We start from the raw sequence: 24,093 nt of genomic DNA, 5'->3' as shown, positions 1-24,093 counted from the left end.
TAGCATCACTGGTAGGAGGGGCTGGAGGGATGACTTGAATTTGTTTGAGAATACGTGGTGTTGCTAGGCAAAGAGTCGCCGGGGGGGGGGGGGGGGGTGAGGGTGATGGGGAAGAGGGATAGCATCACTGGTAGGGGCTGGAGGGATGACTTGAAATTGTTTGAGGGTATGTGGTGTTGCTAGGCAAAGAGCCAAAGATGGGGGAAGAGGGAGGAGGGTGGTAAGAAAAAGAGAGGAAGACAAGATATTCAGTTAAAAAGAGGATGAGTGAGAGGGATGCATTATCTGTATCATATCTGTATGTTAGTAGTTCCTTGTTCTTATATATTCAAAATGTGAGCTTCAAATGTTACTTCTGTAAAGAGATTTTCCTATTTTAAATACATTCTTTACATTTATACTTTACGCAACTGTGAGTGTGCATAAAATAGGGCCCACAAGGCTGTTTTATGTTTCTGTTTTTGTAATTTTCTTCAAACTCCTTATAGTAATTAGAATTCTAGGTAAAGTTTGTTGATGTTGATCTACACAAGTTACTTTTTAGGTGATTGATGCACTCTGTGTTGTTTCTATAAGCAGATAGCCAAGGATGCATGGAGGGAGAGAGGAAGGAAGACATGATACTAGATGTGAATGAAGGACTTATAGATGACTATGCAGAAGGATCACATCATTGGTAGGGGGAGAGAGAGTAATGATATTGTTTGATATTGTTGTCTGTCTTGTTGCTACATATAGAGAGGCATGCATGCTTGGAGAGAGAGATGGGAAGGATGGAAGGAGAGAGGGAGAAAGACGAGACGGATGGGGATGAGGGATATGGATAGCATTACTGGTAGGATCATGGAGATATAAGAATCTCCATGGTAGGATGGTGATGGAGAGATAACTTAACCATGTTTCTAAGGGGTCTGTGTTATTGCTAGGCAGATGGACAAAAAGAGAGGGGGCGAGAGGGAGGAAGACAAGACTGAATGTTATTATAAAACTAGAGTTGCATCAAGAGGGGTTTGAGTGATGACTTGACTGTGTCTGGTGTAAGGGTCTGTGTTGTTGCTAGCAGAGAGAGAAGGAGAGAGAGAGAGAGAGAGAGAGAGAGAGAGCCAAAGGGAGATGAGACTGGTGATGAGGGAGATGGATAGCATCACTGGAAGGAGGGGTGGAGTTAAGACTTGACTTTGTTTCACATTTTCGCTAGGGAAAGGGTCAAGGGCAGAGGGAGAGGAAAAGATAGGAGAAAGGGAGGAAGATGAGACTTTGAAAGTTGTAATAGATGATGGGGATAAGGAAGAGATATTGATCACTGGTAGAAGGGGATGGAGTTATGATTTGATTTTGTTAGAGTATCCATGGTGTTGCTCGGCAGAGGGCCAGGAATGGATGGAGAGAGAGGAGGATAGAAGAAAAATGGAGGAAGATTAGAAGAGGAGACTGAAAGTTAGGGTCTGGGTTGTTGCTAGCAGAGAGCTACGGAGCTACGGAGAGAGAGAGAGCCAAATGGAGATGAGTCTGGGGATAAGGAAGAGAGATCGCGTCACTAGTAGAATGGGTTTAAGTAATGACTTGACTGTGTCTGGTTTTAGGGTCTGTACTGTTGCTAGCAGAGAGCTACGGAGAGAAAGACGGTGAGAAAGAGAGAGAGAGAGAGAGAGCCAAAGGGAGATGAGTCTGGGGATGAGGGAAAAGGATAGCATCACGGGTAGAAGGGGTGGAGTCAAGACTTTGTTTTCAGGGTTTGTGTTGTTGCTAGGGAGAGGACAAGATAGAAGGAGAAAGGGAGGAAGATGAGACTATTAAAGTCGTATAATAGATGATGGGGATGAGGAAGAGAGATCGCATCACTGGTAGGAGGGGTGGACTCAAGACATGACTTTGTTTCAGGGTTTGTGTTGTTGCTAAAGAGAGGGTCAAGGGTGGAGGGAGATGAAAAGATGGAGGAGAAAGGGAGGAAGATGAGACTGGAAGTTGTAATAGATGACGGGATGAGGAAGAGAGATCCCATCACTGGTAGAGGGGATGGAGTGATGACTTGACCTTGTTTGAGGATCCATGGTATTGGATGGAGAGAGAGAGAGAAGCATGAAGGTAGGAAGAGGGAGAATTATGAGAATGAGGGATATGGATTGCATCACTGGTGGGGAAGAATGGAGTGATGACTGCAAGGAGTTATTACAGGGTCTGTGTTGTTGCTGTAGGCAGAGAGCCAAAGATGGAGGGAGAAAGAAAGAAAGATGAAAGGAGAGCCGAGAGGAGAGACAAAAATGTAATGTTTGTGTAGATGATGAGGATGAAGGATTGCATCACTTCGTCGCTGTTTTCACGAAGTGACGGTAGTGAAAAAAATTGCATTCACTTTGCGTTACGATTTTCCTCACTACCGTCACTTCGTGAAAACAAGGACGACTTGTAGTGATGATCTGACTTTGAGTATTTCTATTGTTGTTTACAAAGACATTTATGGAGGAAGGGGGATATGGTCGTAGTTGTCTGTGTGTATTAATGTTATGGTAGTCTAGGATAGGATTAGATTATTCACATGGGGGGCACCAGAAATTGGTTGAAGTATATGCCCCCCCCCCCCCCCCTACCCTTTAATTATTTTAAAAAACCATGAAAGCATTGACTGGGTGAATGATGTAAAGGAAAAATATACAAATTCAAAAACAAAAATTGAAGTGGTGGGAAGTCTATGTTTCTTCAACTGGTAAGGCATTAATCCAAGTCCCACAGGTATGACTTCAAGCCCGTCCAGGTCCCATGGTTTCTTGCCTACAAATTTGTTTTGTTAGGACTTGATATCAACAAAACACATTTTCTGAGAGTCAGGGAACAAAATCCTGAGGAGTCCCCTGAACCGAACTGGGAAGCCAGGCCTTCATTCAACAGCACCCTGCAAATACATGCATAGTCAGCAATGCAGAAACATGCTGATTGCATACACACAGGGATACACAAATCACTGTACACACACACAATACATGTAGCTAGTCACGTACAGTCACAGGAGTGCATACGAGGTATGACTATAGAAATTGGCTTTGGAAACACTTTTGTGTTGGGATGTGTGTATGTGCACTGACCATGCATGCATACACTGTAGCACGTTGGAACGAGGCACAGCATGCATGTGTCTAGGTAGTCATACCTGGTTGCAGCAAAGATAACTTCCTGGTTATGTGTTCAACTTCAAGCCTGCATCTTCAACTAAATTAGATGTTGCCTGCATGCTCTTTAGACATTAATTTGATCTGATCGTGTGACTAATCTATAGTATGATTGTTGGATCCCTGGTTATAACTCTGCAGGCTAGTGACTCTTTAATCAGCTTTGAGGGTGTATAATGTGTACATACAAACAGTAGCTGAACTATAGTCAGGATAGTGCTAACACGATGACTCATGTACTCAGGTAAGTCGACCAGGATGCAGATTCTCAGGAAATGATGATGATGATGATGATGATGATGATGATGATGATGATGATGATGATGATGATTGATGGCAATGATATAATATCATTAATAATAATTATGATAATTATGATGATAGGATAATAATATGATTATTAATAAGATTATTATAATTGTAATAATGGTAATATTATTATTATTATTAATGTTATTATTGTTATTAATATTATTGATATCATTATTAATTATCATATTTGCATCAATAATAGTTATGATAATAATAATGATAATATTAACAATAGCTAAACTGCAGAATCATTAGAAAGTTGAAAATCATTTTTTCTGTTTGTTTAGAGTCTAAATTAGAGAGTGTTGATATAGTTCCTGTACAAATTGTATAATGTTCCTCCTAATCTTTGAAATATAAAAGAAATGGTGAGACTAAATACTGTAATAGCATGTATTAACTGAATTTAACAGCGATGTTGAGAGGTGGGTGGGGGTGGGGGTCCTTGGAGTTCATTCCCCTCCACCATTTATATCCCCCCCCCCCCCCCCACCCTGAAAAGTACTGAAAAGTTCACAAAATAAGATTATACAGTACTTTCAATGCTTTGTGCAAATATAATGCCATCACACTTCCTTCACATACATGTATATTATATAAGCTCAAAACATTCCTGGTGCCCCTCCCCCCCCCCAAGAAAACAATAAGCCCACCCCCCCCCCCCTCGAAGAAATTTGAGATACAGCACTTATTTCAGTTATGAATTAACATTGTTTGTGTTTTAGAATGATGTTTGAGACTAAATATGGATTTTTTTTTTCTCTTTTTTTCAGATATCTTTTGATATTTGGTGAGCGCAAGAAGAAAGTGGAGTTCTCAGTGACCAAGGGGGTTGAGAATGTGAAGGTAATGACATTGAGGCAAGAAGCCATGGAACTTTTCAACCTCAAGAACGTCCTCCTCCAGATCTGGGACAAGGGTTTCGAAGACTGGGTCGACCTTGATGAGGGGGACCCCACTCCCACCAACAGCAGGGTCAAAGTCGAGGTCGACAAGGAAGCCATCAAAAGTGCGTTGGACATCAGTATAGCCAATAGGACGCCGTCCAAGCCAGCCACGGTCAATCCTACATGTACCTCGTTGGTTGGGACTCCTAAGCCTATTAAGCCTAAGGGATCGGAACCACCGAAGGTCCAAGTTCTGTCCTCCTATCCGATGGTGACCTTGACAAAAGGTGCACCAACCGCAAAGGCTCTACCTGCATTGGCTCTTATCAAACAACCTCAGGCTCCGGGAAAGCCTCGCAGGATACTGCCTGTTGCTCAAGTAAGAATATCCCAAACTCCTGTACGAACTTCCGAAGCTCCTGTGAGAACGCCCCAAGCTCCTGTACGAACGTCCCAAACTCCTGTAAGAACCGCCCAAGCTCCTGTGAGAACATCTGAAGCTCCTGTAAGAACGTCCCCAGCTCCTGTAAGAGCACCCCAAGCTCCTGGAAGAACGTCTCAAGCTCCCGGAAAAGCGTCCTCATCGTCTGCGGGCGAAACAATGGGAGCGAGACAAGATGTCAAGGATGATAGGTAAGCATTTTGACATCAATAAGATTGATAATATATGCCAGTTCACATGTGCTAAGCTGCATTGGTACAAGATGGTATAAGATGTGAAGTACGCTACACTGAAGTATGTTTAAAAACTCCGACAGTAAACCTCTGCGGCTTCAATACCCCGGCATAAGTGAACAAGCCTTTAAGAATTCAAATTGTGGTGTGTGTATACATGCATGTGCAACAATGAAGTGTCCAATGCTTTGGCAGTGGTCAAACTTCTTTTGATGACTGGAGAGAGAGAAAGAGAGGGAGAGAGAGAGAGAGAGGGGGGGGGGGACAGGTGGGGGGGGGGGGTGAAGGATGAGAAAGATGAGCAGCTGTATGTTGTCTGCTTGGAGCCAAAAGAATGTTAACTCTGGACAAAATGATGGGAATTCCGTCTCCAAGCAGACAATACAATGCTGGCCATACCAAAGTAGTACTATTTTCATTACAATCCTGCAGGTATATATATGATTTTTTTTCGTCGATGAATCTAACTACAATATTTCCCCTGTAATGTACAAATCAATGAGAGAATGATGTTGTGTCTCCTATTCTCTATTCTCATCAGCATTTTTGTAGAGCGTACAGTTTGCTTCTATATTCAAAGGAGAAATATAGTCATATATACTTTCATCATTTCATGCCCAGTTTTGCTTTCAAAACTATGCCCTAAATCGCATTTCTTCAAAAGACGTCACTTATGTTGGTTCCATTTTATATATTCTACCCGCTCTCAATCCAAGAGTTTCGCAGCTGCCGGTCGAATGCTCCCGTGGAGCTCTGTGGAGCGTTATGGAATGCACGTACCTAATCGGTACTTGGTGCAGTGATGAGATACAGTTGGCGTTGTGTGGAATAACGACTCGCCGTAACAAACCCATATACACACGCATCGCTCTCACACTGGCAGACATGGGATTCCCCAAACGGCCCTGGGACCGCGTCCGCGACAAGGTGAATCGCATGAAGTCGGAATACCGCAAGATCAGGAGACAGCTTTCGAGCGGGTTCGCACAAGATGAGATTGCTTTCCCAGCATGGTATTCTGAGATAGATGCAGTGTACGGATCAAAGTTAGCTTGCGAACTTCCGGACTTGGTGGGGAACGGTGATCGCGATGATTTGAGTTCGACCACGCTGGAGGATCAAGATGAAGCCGAGGATCCGATTAGTGAGGACGATGATAATTACAGTGCTGATTCTGGGACCAGGGATGCAGACAATCAAATTGGACACAGCAACGGAACTGAAAAAGGTTAGTTTGTTTTATTGATATTCCTTCGGGCTTCCTAATTCCCCAAATAAAAAGCCATATTTTTTCTTTTGTAATATATCACTCTGCTATCGTTACAACTTGATGTTGTTCTTCTTATTGCTATAACTTCACTCTATAAGGTAGATCTAGATCTACTCAATTAGATCTAGATCTACAATGATACATGTATTATATTAGCGTAATATATATATCTGTTAATGTTAATGATCATTATTTATGGCTTATCAGCTTGTTTCAATAAAGTTCTGGGAGTGGCTATTGTATTTACCATCTTCAGAGTCATAGAATCAACGTAATATCTGTTTTTGTATCCATGTTGTAATAAAGACAAATTTCACTTTTAAAAGTGGATCGAATGTACCTGTGTAAATATGGTTTAGGGCGCAGAGCTGTAAAATTGAGCTTATACCAAGTTTTGTTGGTGATAGCATCAACATGCTTATTCTCATTTAGTAAATTACTCAAGTCTCATCTGGTCCTCCAATAGTTTGAAAGAAAAAAAGGTATAATAAGAATATTTTTACCGTAAATCTCTGTGTATAAGGCGCACTTTTTTGTCGCCGAAAAAATTTGAAAGTCGGGGGTGCGTCTTATACACAGGTACAGAAAAAAAAGTTTTTTTTGTTTTTTTTAGTTTCGATTTATGGCGCTATGCCTGGCAATGTCTCCTAGCTCAGTAATCAGTGTGTTGACTCACCACTCGGAAACTACAACAACACTCAAATTTGTCTGTCATCTTGGTTTGAAAGTAATCTTTCTAATAGATCTCAATATGTAGTTTATAATAATAATTCCTCAATTTTTTTTTCTATAACAAATGGTGTACCACAAGGTTCTATCCTAGGTACTCCATTGTCAGAAATTTAGAGGATGCTATTCATATCATGCATGACTATTGATGTTTGGCACAGTGCTTCTGCTAGGTGATGTGATGAGGCTGGTGTGGGACACTTGGTATCATGAAGCCTTAGACTGTTGTTACTATTATTTATGACAAGTTCACAACTTCAACTGCACCTCGATGTAAAATGAAGGTCCTTCCCCTCGTGGGTTTTCGGCAACAAAACAACAACAACAACAAAACAAAAAACTTTTTTTTTTCTTTCTCCTCCCCAAAATAGGGGTGCGCCTTATACACAGGTGCGCCTTATACACGGAGATTTACGGTATTCATTTGCACCTTCAGTATATATTTGAATGGCTATATCAACACAAAAAAAAAAAAAAAAAAATGTAAATAAATATTTTTTAATTTTGTCACCACAAATATTTTGAGTAATCGGTTGCTTTTTAACCTTGTTTCCATAGCAACGGAAGAAACCATGGAGGATGAGTCTGGAGGGAACCTGAGTGAAGGCGATTCAAGAGGGAGCATCAATGGAGCTGGAGTGACAGGAGAAGGTGATGATGCTTGGATCGCTGAAGGTACAATATTACCCCCCCCCCCCCCAAAAGAAAAAAATAAAAAAAATAATATTAATAATAATAATAATAAATACTTATGAAAAAATAATAATAAATAAATGGATAGAGATAGATAGAGATATATAAATGAATTAATAAATAAGTTAGAAAAAGATTGTAAGACAATTTAGAGAAATGTAACACCATGAGTGCCCCTCAGCAGAGGTAACCCTGTTTTTTTTTTTTTTTTTTACATTTAATTTGTTTTCCCTCTATATTTTTATGGTATTTCCAAGAAAAATCTTCCCTGGAAAAACATAATATTTTACTTCTAGTAAAAATGGAAAATTCAAATTGATAATAGTGAAACAAAAACTAAAAATAGTTTTTAGGGAGATACTGGCACTGTACAAGAAACCATCATCTTCATTGGCACTTCATTTGCTACACATTAAAATGATGATGATGATCAATTTAATGGTAAGAACCTCTGTGAATTTCAAAAATCAGTGTCAGTCATAATTCAATAATTTTGGGAATGATAATAAGCAAACATGTTTTGCACCTACTAGTTTCTGATTTAATAATGATTGGTTCATTGTTGGATTTATGGAGCCTGTGTGGAGCTGGTGTTAAAAAAAGAATTGTTTTACTTGTAGATATATCTGAAAAGCCTGAAAATGAAAGTGATGATGATGATACTTTGGATGGCACAACAACAGACGAGAAAGGTTACATTTATCTCATTAAAAATCAATAGTAAAAAAAAAATCTGTTGTGAAAGAATTCTATTTTCCAATTGGCAACATTTTGTTTTCTGCTTCACATTAACATTCTTCAGATGTGATGCATTGCAACTTCATGTTCATGTAAATGTTACAGGCAGTACTAGAGAATATATCCAATCTGTAAAAAAAGACCTTGTTTGTGCTTTTATGATGCCAATTTAAAGATTTTTTGCTTGTTTTCTTAATAATGATAAAGATGATAATGATAATTGGTGATAGTGGTGGTGGTGGTGGTGGTGGTGGTGGTGGTGGTGGTGGTGGTGGTGGCGATGGTGGTGGTGGTGGTGATGATGGTGGTGGTGGTGGTGGTGGTGGTGATGATGATAGTGGTGGTGGTGGTGGTGATGATGATGATGATGATGGTGGTGGTGGTGGTGGTGGTGGTAGAGGTGGTGGTGATGATGATGATGGTGGTGGTGGTGGTGGTGGTGGTGGTGGTGGTGGTGGTGGTGGTGATGGCGATGGTGGTGGTGGTGGTGATGATGGTGGTGGTGGTGGTGGTGGTGGTGATGATGATAGTGGTGGTGGTCATAGGCGCCGGAAGTGGGGGGGCAGGGGGGGCAGTTGCCCCCCCAGTCAAAAAAGTGGGGGGGCAAAACGCATTTTTGCCCCCCAAAAACGCCCCCCCCCCCCTCCAAAAAAAAAAAAAAAAGCAGTAAAGGAATAAACATGGTTTGTATTTTTAACCCAAAAGAACATAACAATAATAAAAACCTGAATTAAAGCACATATACCATTCCATTCAAAGAAAAGGAAAGTTCACAGGAATTAAATTTTTATAAACATTGCGCATGCTACCTATACGGTTTATAATAGCGATACGCGCATATCGTGGACATATTGTGCGAGAATGGGAAAACGTGTCTGTTTTTTTGGTTTTGTTATAGGGGTGAGAAGACATGAGCCCCTGAACGCTGGCGTACTGATGGGGGGGGGGGGTATATCTATACGATACCAGTGATTTACACATGTTGCTGTTATGACATGATTTTCCGGTATTTTTTCTCCATTTTTTTTTAAGTCATACCTTTTTATGCGTTTGTTGGAAAATAAGAAATTCCCAAATTACAGTCGGGCGAAAAATACGCTTATTTAGAAGCCTTTATGACATGGTCTGCAAAGTGGCTGGGCTCGAGCCCCTCCCCCCTCACTTTTTGAAAAAGTATGTTAAAGAGAAAAAGAAAGAAAGACGGAGAGAAAAAATAAGTGACCTGCCAATGTCACAAATAAGGCATAAAAAATGCTCATCTGACCGTAATTAAATGCCTAAAACCCCAGAGCTTACGGGTGCTCCGCCCCCGGACCCCACCAAGGGCCCTAAGGCGGGCCCCTGGATGCTCATCTGACCGTAATTAAATACCTAAAACCCCTGAGCTTCCGGGGGCTCTGCCCCCTGGACCCCACCAAGGGCTCTAAGGCGGGCCCCTGGATGCTCATCTGACCGTAATTAAATACCTAAAACCCCTGAGCTTCCGGGGGCTCTGCCCCCTGGACCCCACCAAGGGCCCTATAAGGCGGGCCCCTGGATGCTCATCTGACCATTATTAAATACCTAAAACCCCTGAGCTTCCGGGGGCTCTGCCCCCTGGACCCCACCAAGGGCCCTATAAGGCGGGCCCCTGGATGCTCATCTGACCATTATTCAATACCTAAAACCCCTGAGCTTCCGGGGGCCCTGCCCCCTGGACCCCACCAAGTGCCCTAGGGCGGCCCCTGGTTGCTCATCTGACCGTAGTTAAATATTAAAACCTCTGAGCTTCTGGGGGCTCCCCCCCCCCCCTCTGGAACACGTCAATGGCCTTAAAGAGGCCCCTGGATGCTCATCTAACCGTAATTAAATACCTAAAATCCCTGAGCTTCCGGGGGCTCAGCCCCTTGACACCCTGCCGAGGCTGGACCCCACGCCAATTTACGCTCTACCTGATCGTTAATACTTCACTTTGAAAAACGTTCCGCGGGACCTGCATGTAACGTGTAAGACTGGTGGTGATGCAGATTTTTCGTCTGCCCCCCCCCTTCCGAACGTTTTTTCTCATTACGTCACTGCCCTCGGAAGGTGAGCCCCCTGGAATGTTTGCCCCCCCAATCCCAAACTGCTTCCGGCGCGCCTGGTGGTGGTGGTGGTGGTGATGATGATGATGATGGTGGTGGTGGTGGTGGTGGTGGTGATGATGATGATGATGATGATGGTGGTGGTGGTGGTGGTGGTGGTGGTGGTGATGATGATAATAATAATAAACGGTAGTCACATTTGTATAGCGCTTAATACTATGTTTCTAAGCATTTTACCTTGTAATTATTATTATCCAGGTCATTAGATTCAATTGCTAATCCACACATTATATTGCCTATGCTCCACTCCCGGTGGAGCAGTTGAAGCAATTATATTCACTATATATTTGGATCTGCAAAATCATGAAAATCAGTTCAAATGCTCAAATTCTCAACTGACCTCATCTCATTTTTCCTTAATGATTTTCTCATTTTTGTTGGTAATTTTCCATTCATATATGTGGCAATTATCATTTATTTGAAAATAGCTGATACCAGATGTTCAGTTTAGAGTACCAGTATACTGGGTATATATTTTTTGCTGTGAAACTTTTCTTTCAAGTATTACCAGAGGGTTGTTGCACAAAGATCCTAAGTTGAACTTATCTCTAAGTTGGACTTAAACAATTATGGAAAGCTGTGAGCATCTATGAAAATATTTTGTGAAAATTATTTTAAAAGGCATTAAATGTTGATTCAAATCATTCATATTTTCTAGTATCAGGGAGATGTCTTGTTCTTGATGTGGTATTTATAAAAAGTCTAAAATACTAGAATTTTTGCTTCTGAATATATTTTATTTTAAGGCTACATATGGCTCTCAATAATTTGTAAGTCCAACTTCAGAGTGAAACATCCCCCTAAACTCAACATTTTTTTCTATTCTTACAGATTGTACTATCGCAAGGGGTGTCAAACGGGGGCCTGACGTCGATGGGGAGGACGAGAGATCAAAAAGGGCAAGCGGAATGACGAAGGTAGATCCGGTAGAAGAGAACTCAGTGGAAGGAGAGGAAGATGAGCTAACTATTGATGAAAGAAATGGATCAAAGCACCATTATTTAAGAAAATACCAAGTTAAGATTGAAACCGAGGATTACGATGACATGTTTTGAATATTCATGAGAAGGTAGATATGTGGTGGAAGATAATTCAAAGAAGGGATCGTGGAAGGAAGGATGGAGAGATAAGCAGAATATTGATGAAAGAAGAATTGATATCATTTTATGGAAAAACAAGTCAAAATCGAAATAGAGGATTAAGATGAAATATTGATAAAAAGGTAGATTTAGCAGAAGACGACTTAGTTTAAGGTGAAAAAGAGTAGCAGAATATTGGTGATGGAAGAAGGGGATCAAAGAACTATCATTTAAGGAAATATCAAGTGAAGAATGAAACTGAGGAATATGATGAAATATATAGAATGCTTATTAGAAAGATCTAGTGGAGGAGAATGCGGTGAAAGGAGAGAAAGATGGGCAGCACTTGATGAAGAAAGGAGTAGCCCAAGAGATAGACTACATACATGTACAATGAAACATTTAAAAAATGTAAACTTCCATATTGGAAAGCAGCAGGGAGAGTGGGGATAACTAGCCTACCACCTACTCTCTTCCTCCAATACTTGTGTTTGAATGGCTATCAGCCTTTCAGTATAATATATATGTTTCCTACTCCTTTTTTTTCCTCCTTTTATATTTGATCTTTACAAATTCAGTAAAATTTCTTTGTCTCAAAATTATACTTGTATTTGTATTTATTCCAGAATGTTTCCTGCATCGACAATCTCAGTCAATATGTAATTGCTGTCTCCTTGGATAGCATTCCAATATTCATAGCAATTTACTTTCACTGGAAGCAGAAAAATGTAAATTATGAGGTTGAATCGAATCGAACACTAAAAGCATAGTGAGTTGTTTTAAATTAACATTACCGTACTGAATATATTGAAATACTTACCAATTTATTTTATGACTAAACTGCCACTTTTGTATTATGCTGTATTGAAACACTATTGTGAACATGGCACCATGAACTATTTGATGAAATAAAATTGAAGGAGAAATCACATTGGTATGACAGACATTGATGTTCACTGGGAACTCACATCATTGAACTTTAAACTGAATTTCAACCCTTAGCTCAAACATATATGTACTTTTTAATGAGAATCTGTTTTGTTTTACTTTTAATGTACTACTGGACATACATGGTATATTGCAAAGTTCCACTCTTCCTATTTTTGCCAGGATTTTGATGTAGTCTGTCCAACCTAATTATAAATGAATTAATAATAAAAAAATCTCCATCACAATCACAATTAGCTACAAACCTGTTCATAGAACAAAGTACGGTCAAACCTGTCTATAAAGGCCACCCAAGGGAAACAGAGAAAGTGACCACTGTAGACAGGTTCTACACTGTTGGTCATAATGGTGGAATAATTTTTACCCCAGTTTAGGGAAGGATTTAAAAAAATTATTTATTTCTAATAGATCTAGATAATGGCTTACATTCTCAGATTTTATTGAATATTAATTTGCGAGTGTTCGTTTTGCGAGTGTCCATAATGCATGGCCCTACAGAGGGATTTTTCCTGTTGGGGGCCGGGGGAAAATGCAATGATTTTTTGACAATTTATTGCATTTTCTTCGTTTTGGGGGATTTGTGGAAGGGGCCGCGTACCCTAGCAAACACTGCGTACAGTCATGATTCAGGGGCTAAGCAATGGCCTCGTTACTGTGAGGCCCCAGGATAAAAATCGTGTCGATCAGCTCTATATTAGTGCCCTTTTGTGAGGCATTAATCCTCATTACTGTCAATTATGACTTAAGGACGTAGGTCCCTTAGCTGATTAGCATAGTAGCACACATGATTAAGCAGTTACGCAAAACAAACACTCGCAAATTAATGTTCAATAAAATCTGAGAATGTATGCCATTATCTAGATCTATTAGAAATAAATAATTTTTTTAAATCCTTCCCTAAACTGGGGTAAAAATAAATATTCCACCATTATGACCAACAGTGTACAACACACATTTCTTTACTTAGGGAGACAAAATACATGACCACTATAGCCAGGTGGTCTTTATAGAGAGGTGGTGACTAAGACAGGTTTGACTGTATTCAAAGATTACCCATAAATGACCCTAAAAGGTCATGACCTCTACCACCTCCTTATTAAATTTTGCGATTACTTCCGAGGCATGAAAATCTCACTGTGCGGTTTCAAGCCTCATTCTTTCTTGCCAGTCTTCTGCGAATTCACAAGTTCACATAAATCTGGTTTACCATTATGGATTCATTTGACATTTTATGACATTTTGTGACATTATATCAGCCAAGTATTGGATGATTTATAGATTTTGTGTCTAAAAGATGAATATCAATGTTTTCTCATTTTAGTTGTAAATCAGTTATTTCCAAATTAAAGGTCTCTTGTTATTTGTGTTGTGTGAATATTGATAGAAAAACTAATGATGAAATGCATTTAATTTACAATTGATAAAATGCATCAGAAATTAAGAAAACAATAAAATACATGATAATTATTGTTTTTGTTTCAATCTAAGTGTCCATTGACTTTATTACATGGAGATTAATTTTGCACGAACATTACTCTCCATAGAGGTTGTGTTCCATCATTAACAACAATTATCTTTATGAATTAATCACTTATTAACATAGCGATTATGATGACTTAATCTTGTTCTTAAACAAAATGTTTGTGCTGAATGTAAATCTTTTCCCCAAAGAGCTACACAGAAAATGCTCTGTAGATCTTTATTAGTAGCCATTGTGGTGGTGGTGTTGTTGTTCTTATTCAAATATTATGTTTGTCGATCATTATTCTGACCAGAAAAAGAGAATGAAGAGATCACATGAGTTAATGCATACAACAACAAAAAAACAGAAATTTATTGTGTGTAAAAATACTGCTTAAAAATTGTGTTATCACTTTGATGATTTAGATTTTTTATGTACAAAGTGTATGGTGCTTTTAGGGGTGTTCTTTATTGTCTTCAAATCATCTTGTGAATATCTTATGAGTGACTACTTAGGTAGAGAGGTGTTGTGGTCTTGTGGGTAAGTCACCTTACTGTGAAACACAAGGTACAGGGTTTAAATCGCTGATGTAGCAGTAAGTGTCCTTTGGCAAGGCATTAATCTACATGTGCCACACTCCACCCAGGTGAGGTAAATGGGTACCTGGCAGGGATAAATTCCTTTAAAATAATTCTGGAGTGCCAGAAATGTCAGACAGACATGTGCACTATACAAGAACCCACTGTTATTATTATTCAAAGAACTATCTTTGCTTGCCTCCATTTTTTATTATATCAAACAATAAGATCATCTGCCATATCTGATGCTCAACATATGCACAAGTTGACTCAGCTGATGAAAACATTTGTTTAAACATATTTGTGTAGTTAATGATACATATTATTGTAAAGAGAAGTTATGAGATGTCGTTATTTCATGTATTTTTGCATAAAATTTCACATTATTTTTATACTTTTGTATGGCATATGATTTGCACGAACAAAAAAAAGTTTTTTTTCTACAAGTAAAATGTTTGCATTGCATATTTTTTAAATGTGCTGATGAATGCCTGGTTAAAATGGAGAAGAAAAAAATAAAGATGAAGTAATCTTTCAATAATAATCTCTTGTGTCTGATTTGAGTGTAAAGAGTATTTCATTTCCTATCCTTTCAAAATTTGAACATGTATGATATGAGACCAGGGGGTAGGGGTATCACAAAGACCAAGATTGATTGAAAACACACACATGACAGGCAGTTGATGCCAGTAGTTGCTCAAACAATCCCTCTCTTAAGGAATGTGCACATTTAAGTTATACTATGTTTCCTTCAGCAATGGAATTAAAAAAAGAGTATATGCTGTTGATTTGACAGCACGACTTGCACTTTCCTTGAGAGACCGTAATGTTAAGAACGGTGAGAGCAAGCAGTGGCATTACCGGCCTGCCATAGTTTAGTGCGATTACAGTCATTCTTAGTCTTTGTGAAAGACTAAGAATTGAATTGAATTGAATGGTTTATTGAGAATACTGAAAATGGCAACCCGAAGGCTGAATTATATTCAGTTTACAATAAAGCACAGAAAACGCATAGCATTGTTAAAATGATCATTACATAATGCTTATAGAAGTGCAATGAACAAAAGTGTGTGAAAAAAACCATTATATGTGTACCTCCACAGTGATAATCTAATGAAATCCAGAAAGGCACAACTTACAAGGTTTTAGATTATTCCCCTTCTTCCTCTCAAGCCTCAATATACAGCACGAAGTTTATGAATCGGTTATTGGCTCACCTTGAGAAATACCTTACTTTCTGTTTTATGAAGAAATTGTCAAATTGACCATTTTAGTTCAATTCTGTCCGCAATTCCCTACAAAATCTATTTATGCAATACTAAAATTGGTTCATCTGCATATAAATTTCAAGCAAATTAGCAGCAAAGCAATGGAAGAGGAATTAAGAGAAGAAAAAAAATTATGTGTGTCCTCGCACATGTAATAATGTACTGATGTGTACTAATGAGTCCCTGATTTACACCAGGGAGGGGGGGTGTTTAAAAAGATCCTAAGTTGGACTTAACAATTATGGAAAGCCGTTAGCATCTATGAAAATATTTTGTAAAAGTTATTTTAAAAGGCATAAAATGTTGATTCGAATCCTTCATGTTTTTCTATTATCAAGGAGATTTCATGTTCTTGATGTGGAATTTATAAAAAGTCTAAAATACTTGAATTTTCGCTTTTGAATATACTTTATTTTAAGGCTACAAATGGCTCTCCAAAATGTTCACTTAGTGTTAAGTTCGTCTTGGGATCTTTGTGAAACACCCCCCTGAAATGCTATGTGGGTGGGTACCAAGGACACTGGTAAGAACTGTACCTTCACTTCGACAACCAACCACAAAACGAGGACGTCCTCGGTTCGAGAACCCTATACATTTTTTTTAATTGGAGGCTCTTTCATATAGGGTACATTTATTTAAGTGCTCTATGTCAAAAGAAAAAGTAGGTCCTCGGTTATGCCGTAGGTTTCCAGACTATCGTGTTATATTCCTACAAACATGTGTGTCCTCAAACATGTAATGATAACTGATGTGTACATATGAGCCGTCAATTTACACCAGAAACTCCTATGGATGTGCGTATGTATGTGTGTGGGTGTGTTTGTGTGTGTGTTGCTGTAGGGAGTTGTATAATCTTTTCACGTTCATGTTTAATACCTTTCCCTTCTCTCCCTCCCATGCTCCCCTTTCTCTTTTTTTCCTCTACCATTCTTCTAAAGGGGAGTATGCCCTAGCCTTTAGACTAGCTTCTTGGTATGAATGAAAATCCAATCAATTTTGATATTTTCTTTTCAGCTATGTTCCGACTTGCACCTGCTGTCATCAGCCCTACCCAACAGTCCCTTCACATTCAGAAGATAGGCCGGTCGTTGACTACATCCAGCAGTCTTTCTCCTTGCCTTCAAGAATTCCTGATAGGACCCTACCCCCATCGCAGGAAGATGCACCCTCCCGAAGGACCACTTTGCATCCGCAAAACACACCAGTCATGGACGTTGTGCAGCAGTCCTTACCAGTGCAATACTTGCAGAGTTCAAGAGTGTCAGAAAGGAGGTCTGTGCTCCAATCCCAGGAGAATGTGTCTTACCAGATGACCTCTTCAGAGTCTCAAAACAAACTAGCCATGGAGACTGCACACTGTGCACAGCATTCTTTTCCTGCACCGTACATTCATACCTCAAGGATTACAGAACGAATCTTAACTGCTTGTCAAGACGTTGCGCCTCACCCACAAACGACCCCTTCACCTGCGCCAAACCCACCTGAAGCCCAGGAGTCCTGTCCCTCTATGCCTTTGTCCAAGACTTCAAGGATTCAAGAGAAGACCTTGCCCGGCCATTCTCAAAACCAATCACTCCTCCAAGCAACCACAGGTCATTCACAAAGCAAACCAGAGGTACAAGTTGCCCAAGAAGCATGTTCTGCAAAGCCATACACACAGACTATAAAGGTTTCACAAAGGAACTTACCCCCCTCCCAAGACGATGCTCCTCTTCCTCCTACCGTCTTTGAAGATGAGTTACCTACCACAGAACAAGAGGAGGAGGAGCAGATGGAAGAAGGCAACCACCCTCCCATACTGGACAATGATAGACTGTTACTCAGTGATTATAAACTGCCACAGTTCCATCCTGATGTCGTTTACAAACTTGACTATGGCATACCTATAGATGCCAAGGACAGGTCCAATCTCCTGGATTCACTCTATGAAAGTGTTGTTCCATACACGTAGTGAGTACCGTACAATGGCTGCCCGCAAGAAGGCCAGTACTGCCATGACGATACATAGCCATTGCTGCCTTCTTGCTGGCAGGCACCTCATACTGCTGTTTTTCTTTGGATAATGTGGGGGTTAGGTGACACAAAGACGTAACTCCATATTTTGCCAAAATGTGTATTTGATATCAAAATGTTCAGAAAAATGTGGGCTTTCCAGGAAATACAAAGACTTAACTCCACCCAACCCCATTGAAGTCAGTGGCTAGTGAAACAAAGACTTATCTCCTTAAGGCCCAAGTGCTCAGTGACACTTAAAACACTTTTTCTCAAAATGGCAAAATTGGAGTTATGTCTTTGTGTCACTGACCCCTCGTAACGCACAGTTTTGGGCAAGGTGAGGGAGTTGATGAAGACATAATATTTGTATGATGCATCAGGTTGGGTTTAAGTAAAACCAGATTTGAGGAAGTACGATTTTTGCAGCTACTCCCTGGAGCAGGCAGGTAAAACATAATTAAATGTTTAAACATTTTGAATCCCCTTCATTTCATTTCAACTTGGTACTTTTGTTTATATGCAGTAACATATAAATCGTGGCTGAATAAATTTGATATATCTTTCAAATATGTGGGAGAGGAATAGGAAAAGTTTTTCTCTTGTAGGAACATGTTGTCTCTTAAGACAGTTGTGAACAATCACCCTTCCTCCTCTTCTCCAGTTACCCAACCACATCAGACTATACCTACTTGACCAGGATATTCTTGGAGCGGTATCCACAGCTTTTTCACCAGGCTGGCTCCATCCGAGACTGTCCGGACGATTGGGTAAGAACTGGTAGCAATCTTTATCAAGAAATCTTGTAGAGTCTTAAGTAAGTATTGGGATAGTTTACATTTCTTCTTCAGATACCTTAAAGTTGGGAGGGCATTTCTAGCCTACTTTAATCCTTTGCATATGGTAAACAGGTTATGCAGGTTAAGCAGGTTAAGCTTATGGGAATCAGAGAACTCAGTAGTCAATAGGTTAAGAATATTACTGTTGCTCTACATGGAAATCTCCAGGACATGATAGGACAGAACACCATAAACAAATTTTTCTCTACCCATGAAATTCTCAATCTCAATACTGTTTTGAATAATGTTCTTAGACATAATGCCCCTTTCTCTTCTTCTCTTTAGGAGGTGTGGAGGCAGAAAGTGATGCACAAGTTCAAGAACAAACGGAAGCGGCAAGATAGAGATGCTCCTGGCGTACGAAAGCACAAGCGCATGAATTGCTTTAAGCACTCTGAAGGGCTGGACGAACTCCAGAGTGCCGCTGGGCACACTACACATGATAGAGGACACAATGTGGACATCGATTGTCCTGGTGATGTCGATGAGGTCTTTGAAGTGGTGGATGATGATCAGGATGTGGTGATCAAGGATGAAGACTCGATGTACCATGTGATGGCTGCAGACACCACTAATCTGTGTGAAACAACAGGTATGGGAGTTGCCCAGGAACCTCTCACTTCACCTTCAACCTCACAGAGTCCAAGGATTCCAGAAAGGACTTTTCATTCTTTCCAAGTTCACCTACCCCAACAATTAAACCCTTTGCAATCACAAAACAATCTTGTCATGGAGTGTGTCCAGGAGCATTTGTCTTCGCCGCGACACGTGCAGAATTCAAGGACTCTAGATGGAAGATTCCCCTCATCTCAAGATAATATGTCTTTTAAACAGACCACTCCACATCTGCAAAGTAAACCAGTCATGGGAGTCGTCCAGGATTCTAGTTCAGCAAGGTCATACGGGCAGGCTTCAAGGTTTCCAGAGAGAAGCTTGCCACAGTCTCAAGACGGCCACTCTCAAGACAATGCTCCCAACCAACAGACAATTCCTTCTTCACAAAACCAACCAGTCATGGAAGAGGAACAGGACTCTGGTTCCTCATCCTGGCATGGAGAGACATCAAAGATTCCAGGAAGTTTCTTGCTCTCCTCCCAAGACCATGACCATATTGACCGGGACTTACAATCCAGCAGTGGCCAAGAGCAGAGGTTGATGGAAGTCCAACGTGTCCATAGTCCTACCTCCTATGATCCTGATAAACCATCTCTCTATGATTATAAACTGCCAGAGTTTCATGCTGATACCCTTCAGAAGCTTGAGAATGGTATAACTATAGACGCCAAGGATAGATCCACTCTTTTGGATACACTCTATGAAAGTGTTGTTCCATACACATAGTAAGTAGTAAATTACTAGTGTCGCTTAACTCCAGGATAATCAAACTATACATTTACTAAGTGCATGCATCTATATTAATCCATGAGAAACAGTTTTAAAGAAAACATTGTGACATACCGGGGTATAGATATTATTCTACTTGTTTTTAGTGAATTCATTTAATTTGTACCTTGTATTTTATCATTTTATCGCTTTCTATATATTCATTGTTCGCTTTTTTTCAACTGGAGTATGAATAAAGACTGAACTGGTATATAAACACAGCTCATAGAGTCTACATAGTATGCAGATAAGCATTTTATCCTCTAACACATACTCTTACCTTTCATCTGAGATCAAATGTATCTTTGTTTTTGGTGGGCTGTCTTTAGAGGCATTTTGACATGACATGTCATCCAACTCATACAAAATTGCAACTTTTAATGACATTTTTAGGTACTGACATCAGTAACTCTTTCCGTTGTATATCGAAGGAAGGCCAGCTCACCAATGGAGCTTTCTGCGTCTTCGAGGAATTATGGATTAGGTTAGGTAATCCTCCTGATCAAGGATAGAAATTAAGACGATTTGTCATTCTTCTTCTTCTATTCTTCTATTCAGTTACCCATCCGCTGCAGACTACATCTATTTGACCAACGTCTTCTTGGAACAGTACCCGCAGCTGCTCCACCAGGCTGGTCCCATCCGAGATTGTCCTGATAACTGGGTAAGAATTGGTAGTCTCTCTGTATTGCTCTTTCAGATGTATGTTCTATATCTAGTCCGTTATAAGTAGACCTCAAAAAGTCACAAGGGGAATCGTTTCTACATGTCTAATGACATTACAATTGTAGCCTTTTGTCTGAATTGAATGAGGTGTAATTGCATGTTGCAAAGGGCACACCTAAGTGAAATATCAAGGATGTACTATTCAATTTGTTGTATTAACTATGACCCAACGAATACGTACATGGATATATATGACAGATTTTGGGGTCCATGAAAACTGACAAATTGTTCCTCCCCTCAGCGTTGATACTTCCAAGATTTATAGGATGATGTTTTTTAAAGAGCACCAACCCCTTTCTTTTTTCTACAGGAGGCATGGAGACAGAAATTGATGCACAAATTTAAGAACAGACGGAAGCGCCAGGACAGAGATGCTCCAGCAGTAAGAGAACATACCCGTAAGAACTGCAGATATTTTGAGGGACTGGACGAACTCCAAGTTGCCAGTGGGCAATCTCTGGATGGCAGGAGAGACCGAGCGGACATTGATAGTCCTGGTGAGGCCGATGAGGATGATGTCTTTGAAGTGATGGATGATGTTGAGGATATTGTGATTAAAGAAGAAGACTCCATGTATCATGTGATGGCTGCAGACACAACCGATCTTGGTGACACACCAATCAAGGGAGCCATCCAGGATTCTGTCTCTTCGTCTCCCTCCATCAATAGTTCAGAGAGGAATTTACCTGGCTCACAAGATTATCCTCCTGACCGACTAACCACTTCACATTTACAGAACAAACCAATCAAGGAAGTGGCCCAAGAGTCTTGCTCCTCGCAGCCATACATGCAGATGTCAAGACTGCCAGAGAGGACCTTGTCATCCTCCCAAGCAGTTGATCTTCCTTCCACGGTTGAAGAGTACTCATCTTCCAGCTCGGGCGAGAGAGAGAAGCAGATGGAAACCCACCACATGAAGAGTGCTCCAGCCTTGGAACCGGGAAGGTTGTCACTCTACGATTATGAACTCCCTAAGTTTCATCACAGCATCCTTCAGAAGCTGGAGCATGGTATACCAATAGAAGCGAAAGACAGATCCAATCTCCTGGACAGACTCTATGAGAGTATCGTGCCATACACCTTGTAAGAAACATGACTTCACCTCATTGCCTACAGGATTGGGGGGTTAACTACTTTAAACCTTTGGGGTTAACAAATTTAGTAGTCAACAGGTTCATTAAAGGTAAAGACCAGTTTTGGAAACGCCCCAATTTCAAAAAATGAAATGGAAGCTCTCATTACCAATCATGTGAAAGAATATGTTTTGACTAATACATGATGATGAAAAATTTGCCCGGAAACCGCCTACTAATTCATATATTTGGTAAATTTGTTTCTCTCATGGTCTGTGAGAGATATAGGGTAGTCCCATATACATCTTTCTGTGTATAGTGCTTGTAACTTTACGAAGAATGGGCCAAATTTCTTATCATTTTGATGATTCCAGAACCTTGCAGATGCTAGATGCTAGATGATCAACCTTTTCTGATCGATTCCACAATGTTTCTTTCACAATGCAATCGCATGACCATAACTGGTCTTTACCTTTAAGGGCATGTCAGGATGTGCGATTGGACTTTTCATTGTAAATGGAAAGTCAACAAATTCTTCAATGTATGATTCATCCATGTAAGCAGAACCAGAAATTCACTCTTAAAGCCCCACTGTATTACTTGTAGCTACTTGCTCCCTCTATATAGAAAACAATGCATAATCGGTGACCATTGGTCCCCCATGATCCTCTTTTTCTTATGTTGATTGAGAGCTGAGTTGATGAGATAACCACCTGTCCAGTGACCTTGCATGGTGGTTTAATCCCTCCTATAAACTAGTACAGATGGCCTTTAAAAGAACATCAAGCTATTAAGGTTTGATGGGGAACATAGAATTTAAGTGTTGAATTCAAGATATCACTGAAAATGCAATCAAAGATTAAGCACCTATACCCAGACCTGTTTATCCACAATGAGGAATCATTGCTCTGATGTAATAACAATTGCATGTACCTCTTCAGAACTTTGGACAAATTCTGCCTTTTCTGCTTTTCTCTAGTTACCCATCTGCATCGGACTACATCTACTTTACCAAGACATTCTTGGAACAGTATCCGCAGCTTCTCCCCCAGGCTGGCCCCATCCGAGACTGTCCAGACAACTTGGTAAGAAATGTTAACATTCCCAAGTTTCAAGGATACACATGTATGTGTGGAGATAGTGTGCATAGTTGGTAATTCTTTTAAGTATGATTTAAACACATTTTCATGAGAGGGAAGGGAGTGTGTAGTTGAACCTGCTAACTCATGCAGAAACGGTGCTGTTCAAGTTACATGAAGTCATGTGTAGAAATACCAGTTCACATATGCATTGTCAGGAAGGAGCGCATCATTGCAAAAGAAAGAATAATTTTGCCCCTCTCCCTTGATCATTACATTCTTGTAAATAATATGAGAAGATGTTTTTGAAGGCCATCTAACACCTTTCTGTTCTTTTCTACAGGAGGCATGGAGACAGAAACTGATGCACAAATTCAAGAACAAACGGAAGCGTCAGGACAGAGACGCTCCTGCTGTACAAGAACATACCCGCAAGAACTTCAGGTACTTTGAAGGAATGGACGAACTCCAGAATGCCAGTGGACAATCACTGGATGACAGAAGAGACCGAGGGGACATCGATAGTCCTGGTGAGGCCGATGAAGATGATGTCTTTGAGGTGCTGGATGATGTCGAGGGCATCGTGATCAAAGAAGAGGACTCTGTGTACCATGTGATGGCTGCAGACACAACTAATCTTGGTGACACTTGAGAGCAGTAATTGTGACTGTTCAATTTAGATGATGAATAAGACTTCAAGTCGCAGCCACCGAGGCATCATGATGACCCCTGACCCCACCAATCTGTATGACATTGAAGACCTGTCAAGACATTTGATATCCATATTATACCAGGACAACGAGGCAGAGGCATCATGTGATGGCCGCAGACACTACTGATTTAATAGTTGTCAAATGTCAATACCATTGGTCATCAAAAAAAGGGGAAGACATTATGGTTGCTACCAGTGAAAAAATACACGGAGGCTCTGGGCGAATTTGCTCCCAAAATGCCCAAAAGAGCCCCCGTAAATTTGCATAGAGTTCAATGCAAAACAAATTTTAGAGTGTTATTTTTATGCAGGCATGCTTGAAAAGTAGCCCCCGAAAAATAAATATTAATTTTTTCCCTGGTT

The 24,093-nt window shown here is 40.2% G+C and overlaps 1 protein-coding gene across 1 annotated transcript; it reads left to right on the top strand.

Annotated features, from left to right (window-relative positions):
* The first annotated feature begins 2,626 nt into the window (after positions 1-2,626).
* On the top strand, positions 2,627-23,991 carry LOC593087. Its single transcript, XM_030976572.1, has 9 exons — positions 2,627-3,408; positions 4,250-4,996; positions 16,941-17,876; positions 18,583-18,688; positions 19,043-20,097; positions 20,699-20,804; positions 21,177-21,949; positions 22,919-23,024; positions 23,362-23,991. Exons 1-9 carry the CDS (start codon positions 3,392-3,394, stop codon positions 23,668-23,670), a joined length of 4,155 nt encoding a protein of 1,384 aa, XP_030832432.1. The 5' UTR covers positions 2,627-3,391; the 3' UTR covers positions 23,671-23,991.
* The last annotated feature ends 102 nt before the right edge of the window (positions 23,992-24,093 follow it).

Source organism: Strongylocentrotus purpuratus, unplaced genomic scaffold, assembly GCF_000002235.5.
Source record: "Strongylocentrotus purpuratus isolate Spur 01 unplaced genomic scaffold, Spur_5.0 spur5_scaffold_9, whole genome shotgun sequence".
Classification (NCBI taxonomy): domain Eukaryota; kingdom Metazoa; phylum Echinodermata; class Echinoidea; order Camarodonta; family Strongylocentrotidae; genus Strongylocentrotus; species Strongylocentrotus purpuratus.
Note: the sequence above shows the minus strand (reverse complement) of the source record. Positions and strands in the feature narration are given on the sequence as shown.